At 43.4% G+C, this 6374-nt stretch overlaps 1 protein-coding gene across 1 annotated transcript; it reads right to left on the bottom strand.

The window, feature by feature from the left end:
- Positions 1 to 2081: 2081 nt before the first annotated feature.
- Positions 2082 to 4423, bottom strand: LOC123440345 (succinate dehydrogenase subunit 4, mitochondrial-like). The gene is made up of 3 exons (XM_045116920.1): positions 4184 to 4423; positions 2816 to 2917; positions 2082 to 2725 (listed from the first exon to the last, which is right to left on the bottom strand). The coding sequence occupies exons 1-3, from the start codon at positions 4349 to 4351 to the stop codon at positions 2327 to 2329; spliced, it is 669 nt and encodes a 222-aa protein (XP_044972855.1). The 5' UTR covers positions 4352 to 4423; the 3' UTR covers positions 2082 to 2326.
- Between the last annotated feature and the right edge of the window lie 1951 nt (positions 4424 to 6374).

Raw genomic sequence — 6374 nt, 5'->3', positions numbered from 1 at the left:
GGCCACAAGATGCAAGTCTACAACCACGACAGCTTCATCGGGTGCAGGGTGTGCTGCATCAGGCACAACTGCATCGGTGACGTTACTTTCGTCCTGTGAACATGTTGCTAGAATGAACATTGTAGTTAGTTTGCGGTGGTGATCTGACACATTGCTTGGAACATGTTAATATTTTGCCAGGGTTCAGCATCGTGTGTTGAAGCAAGGGGCATAGGATGCTCTTGCTACCTTACAACAATCTTTTGTTACCAGCATGCATGCTAGTTAGTTAGCAGTATGGTTTATGTGTTGTTTACATGCTTGTTTTCTGCTGCTTGCTGTTGTTGACTTGCTTGTTTAGCTGATGTTAGTGCTCTGTTTGCTGTTGTGCATAATATGATGGTAAGGCCACCACATTTGAATGGGATGAGCAGAACACAAATCCAAACAGTTGTGGTTTGCATCTGCTCACCCCTTAAGCACAAATGCCGGCAACCAAACAGCCGGCCCTAAAGTGACCTTCGACGCAATGCAGGCAACAAAACAACATGCAGATGTTAGTTTGTTACCAGTTTTCACTCAACCTGGCTGGCTCGAGATGGGTCTGAAATGAAGGTACTATTCACCCTTCACAACCAAACGCTCCTTTAATGGTCCTGCAACTGCAAGCATCCCAGGTAGAAAATGTGACATGAGATCTGAAGAAATGAAAGCAACAAGCCAAGGAGAGAAAAAACAGGATGATGCGCACAATCCAGGAAACCCCTTCTGTTTGCTGTTGTCTACTACAGGATTTCCAGCTACCATTGCTGTACTACAGATACATCTGCACTGGGAGATCAGTGGTGTGTGCTGATGCCCTCAGCTGGCGTCACTCACTGAATGCATAAATGTACCAAACCTGCTGCAGCTGCCGCCTGCCCCTGGGGTCGATCTGGCCTGCAGAGCCTCGCATGTGCGCACGGCAGACGACGGGCCTCGCATGTACTCCCTCCGTTCCTAAATATAAATCTTTATAGAGATTTTATTAAAGAATTACGTACGGATGTATATAGATATACTCTAGAGTATATATTCATTTATTTTACTTTGTATATAGTCACCTTGTAAAATCTCTTAAAAGATTTATATTCAGAAACGGAGGGAGTAAGATCTACCGGCAATTCAGCCTTGCCGAGCTGAAGATGCGAATGCAGCGGCCAAAACACACAGGTTTTTAGCTTCAATTGCAGATATTTTCCCTGCCCCCCAGCCTGTAAAGTAAAAATACGCCGAGATGCCCCCAGCCTGCAAAGTAAAAATACGCCGAGATTCCGTGTGTATCTATCGCCTGGGTTTCACCAGAAAAAGCTGCAGCATAAGAGCATGGTTAATAGTATAGCCAACTGCTGGCTATAAGCAGTCTTATAGCTCATTTTATAGCTAGTTCGTACAATATTTAGATATAAAAGAGTATTACTTTTATCATATATGGCCAACCTTTCAATCTCACAAAGCACCTAAGAGCCCGTAATAGAGCTGACTCTTCACGAAGAGTCCGCTTCCCTTCTCTCTTCTCTTTTCTCTCATCCAACTTAGCAAAAATATAATATTTTAATTCTTACAGCCTGCTGACTGTACCTTATTGTACTTGCTCTAAGGTAGTAGCCATTGCTTTCAGGAGCGACAGGGCCTGCATGCATGCAACAATGTTTTCATGCATTTACCAACTACTCCCTCCGTTTCAAAATATAAGACCTTTTAGGGATTTCACTAGGAGACTAAATACGTAGCAAAATGAGTGAATCTATACTCTAAAATATGTCTATGTACATCCGTATGTAGTTTATAGTACAATCTTTAAAAGGTCTTATATTTAGAAACAGAGGGAGTACTCCAGCTTTTCCACAGCAACCATGCATGCAACAGCTGCGGAAGCAGCAGCCGATCAATCAAATAGCTCACCTTTTTGAAATACTACACTAGAGAGAAGCTTCAAGAATATGATGAGAATTTACACTTCACACATGGGATACATGTGCGACTCCGCTGTGCCCGGAAACATACCAAATACGAGTTGCAGACTTCATACTTACTAATTATTGCAAACATGAATGCAGTCATGCAGTCTCATATCATGGTTATTTCATTGCAGTAACTTGTTATCTGATAGGGGCACTAAGCAACCCCTTTCTAGTGCATAGGCACAAACAAGAATAGCAAAGTCAGGAGGGGAAAAGGCTGGAAACCAAGAAATTTCATGCGGGAAACAGAACCACCAACGCCCCAGCATGTGTCGATGCTCATTATTTTTCTCGGCGTACAAATGAGCGCATAGCCCGTCCTTTGAGAAACTAACATGATGAACTCAGACCAAACCGAAGTACACAATGGTGTCCTTCGCCATGACCAGCAAAAGCAGTTTGAAGTATATCAAAGCCCACTTCCTGGTAATATCGTGGTGCACATAGTCCAGAAGGATCTCTTTGTGGAACATGTAAATCTGATGGTATACTGCCGCGACCATAAGAGATGTACTCATGCTGTTCCTTGAGGAAAGAAGCAGAATTGGGATCATGTAAAAGGTTACACCTGTTGCTATCTCTGATCGCCTAACTTTAGAACTTTCACTTGTCAATGGACTGCTTCTAGGTTTAGCAGCTGCTTCTAGTGGGCTGAATGCCGCGACTTTAGGGAAGGCTCCTTCAGTCACTTTTAGTGCATTAGAGTGTCCTGTTCCAGCAACTGATTTGCATGTCTCTGAGACCTATCAGAACTGGAAACATCAGATTCATGGACATCTAGCATAGAGTGGCATCATTAGTGGAAAACAAGCACTGGTTGGATTGTGACAAACCTGTGCATTCTGCATAGCAGATCCATTGGATGCTACAGTAGAAAACCAACGCGGTAAAAACTGTGTGCCGCTGAGGTGTGATGTCGGCTCAAGTCCCAGAACCTACACACATGTACATAGGCACAAGATCCAAGCAAACTAAATCACAACAGACTTTGCATTTTTTGAACAAAAGAAAGATGCTTATAAAAGAAACCACTAAGAACAGCAAGTTCATAATTTTAAATAAGCCTGATTTTTAAAAAGAAAAAGTATGGGTCGCATTAATCAAGCCAGCAAACAAAATTACCTCGTTACAGAATTTTCTGTTTGTTTCCGGTACCATAATGAGATACAGAGTGGAGCTACACAGAGTTTTCTGTCATTTTTATATAAAAAAATAATCCGAAAAGCTTCAATCGCTACTTATAGATCAACACACGGTCAACTGAGAGAAAGAGCATATCCAGAACCAGGAACAATTTTGGGGGTATTATTCAGACAAAGGAAATTTTCGAGATCAAATCCAAGTCTGGATTAAGAGTAATGGTAGAGCTATGGAGTACTAATTACGTATTTAATGGACTAACTAACGTAGAGAATTAGGATGCGAGATAGGGGGTGGGGGAGCACTCCACTGAAATTCAGGGGGCAGTCTCTTTAGCATATTCATGGCTAAAATCACCTAGGCTATGATCAACTGATGTCAGCCAACTAATTGACCTACTTCTCTTTAGCCAATAAAATATGAAATGAACTTTAGCTAATGGGAAATCTTGGCATCGCTAGGCAGAAGATTTCTTGATTGTGGCACATAGAAATTGAATGTTGACATTTAAAGCGTAATCAGCTTGTATTGGAAGCATATTGCATCAGAGTCACTCTAGCAATTAGCTGATATTGTGTGGTAGCATGCTCGACTCGTTAGGGACGGCACCTGGAGATTCCAGGTATGACTGCCATAGTGCCATTGTTGTTCCTCGTACATTAATTGCATCCAGAGAGACCTCTAACATCAACCAGGTACCATGCCAGGCTCGCAAATCAAAGCCCTGAGATGTTGTTTTTTTAATCTACCCTTCCGCAGGTCTACCGCTACCCTGACCACGATAGATTCGAAAAAAGACAGCCACACACACTGATACGATATATTAATTGGTACATAGCACAGTTCCAATCTGCCAAAACAATTATCCATCTTTCACGCTGAACGAGACGAGATCCAATGGCACGGGCAGTATTCAGATGAGATACTACTCGTATATTATTAGAACCAAATATCCACACGGCAGAGCATCAGAACAAAGACACGGAACGGGGCATAAAGCACGCATTCAAGTATACCACGACAACGCGCTAATGTGGGGCAGAAAGGGTGGATGGACGAACCTTGCCGAGACCAGGAGGGGATCCAGTCGCCGGGGACGAGGCGGCAGCGGCGGGGTAGCGCGGGAGGGAGGAGAGCGCGCGGGATCCGGCTAGGGGCGCCGGCGCCGCATCCGAGCGGGAGAGGGCGAGGGCGAGGGTTTTGGATCGGGCGAGGAATCGCGACGCCATGGCGATGTCTCGCGTCGGCTACCCTGTGTCCCTGTTCGCTGCCGTGTGATCGCCAGGACGGGAGGGAACGAGAGAGTGGGGCTCGTGTTGGGCCCCCACGGGATTAAGTACGTACTGCTGATTTGGCCCGGGCTCTGGTCGATTCTGGCTGGCATGGGCTTCGGAATGCAAGCTCGAAGATGAATGGGCCTACTCAGACATCTGCTATGGAAGTTTTCAAACGTCCATTTCGTATTCAAACTGTCCATCCAAAAAATTCAAATTACACACATATATATGGATCATGATAAGGATGCATGATGTCACTCACAATTGTACAAACCAAAAATGCAAAAGAGAGCGTAGGCAACATCCAAGAAGCAAACTAACATACATTCAAGTAATTGGTTGGCGTGAAGCCTTATGTGAGTATGTGTTTCCCACGTAAGAAGTTATCTCATGATTGTATGTATTTTTTATTGTTTTTCGCATGATTTTTTGGCTTAAATTTTTGCAATCACGTGTGATACTATCTAGTACGTTAAAGACGCGTGCACCCACGACCATCCATGGACGTGTGATGGATATGTGACCGCACATGGCATCCAAATTCCAAGCCCTTTCGGTTTTGGACTAATATATTGTATATTTTTATTTTGGGTTCTTTTTTCTCATTTAACACAAAATTATGCCTGGTCAGCTAGCCCCTGGCTCTCCCGAACTGGGTCTCCTCCTCAATCTTTCAAACTAAGCCTTTTCAGAGTTTCGGTCTACACAGGTTGCCGATCCATCGATCTACTAGGGTGTCGCCGTCGGGAGACGAAGGCTAGCTGCGTTGCCTTATTTGATCCCTCTGTTTCTTGTCTAGAGATGCAGCCCGCAGCTTTTCCCACACAGAGAATTGGTTGGATTTTGTTGGTTATTGGGCGTTCGACAAGTCATAAATCACAATGCACAAGCAGAAAAACCGGGTGGCCAAGGCCCTGGTGATGGCATCACCGATTTGTCCACCAGGTTTGCTCAAACTAAATCCTTGTTTAATTTAGACTATTTTATTCTATTGAATAACTTTATTAGTGGGTTTGTTGTGTGCATATGCATCAGTCCATCAATCAAATTGTTAAAGGACGATATGTAGTATGCTAGTTGATCAAGTTGTCACACACCAAGATTTCCAAAAGATAGTTGTTCGTGCGAAATTCATCAGCAATTTTTATTTTATTTCTTGATAAGCCTATAATTTCGGTAGTGTTTGAAAACATTCATATTTGCGGAAACTGATGCATATGATGGCTTAAAATGAATTTAGAGGGAAGGTGGCTTGAAAGTGCTAGTTATCGACTAGAGCGGGGTGAATAGACGATTTTTATGAAAAGTTTCAAAATAGTGAATATCTTCGAAGTGAGCGGAAGCGAATCAGGATCAGATAGGGATAACAGTCAAGGATCTAGGCATAGCATGAAGTGAGATGAAGGCATTCACACGTGTATAGCATAGTCATCATACAAACAGAAGTGTATCAAAGATAAACTAGAGTAGTACGAAGACAAATGCAAATCAAATGAATGTATTCCATGAATATATTCACACAAGAGCAATCAAGTAACAAGTAAGGAGTGGAAAGATAGAACTGGTTGCTTGATGAAGACTCGTGATTTGTTGTACCGGTTTCAGTTGATGTGACAACTGTACGTCTGGTTGGGGAGGGTGAGATTTAACTCACAAGACCTCGACTTCACCTTGTTCCCCTTGAGCCAAGGTCACTTTGACCTCGCCCAATCATTCAGGTAAGTCTTCAGGGTAGACTTCCGAAACCTGTACAAACTCAGTCACCCTGCAATCCACAATGACTCTTGGATGCTCTAGACCATGATGCCTAACCGTCTGGAAGATCATAGTCTTCAAGTGTAACGAGTCTTTGGTTCACTCGGAACAAAAAAGACTTCGGTGATTCTCAAACACTCTGGCTCAAGGTGTTTGGGTTTATCCTCGCGGGATAGATCTCTCTCAATGTCTTCGAGGTGGTTTGCTCCACAACGACAAC

Source organism: Hordeum vulgare, chromosome 1H, assembly GCF_904849725.1.
Source record: "Hordeum vulgare subsp. vulgare chromosome 1H, MorexV3_pseudomolecules_assembly, whole genome shotgun sequence".
Taxonomy (NCBI): domain Eukaryota; kingdom Viridiplantae; phylum Streptophyta; class Magnoliopsida; order Poales; family Poaceae; genus Hordeum; species Hordeum vulgare.
Note: the sequence above shows the minus strand (reverse complement) of the source record. Positions and strands in the feature narration are given on the sequence as shown.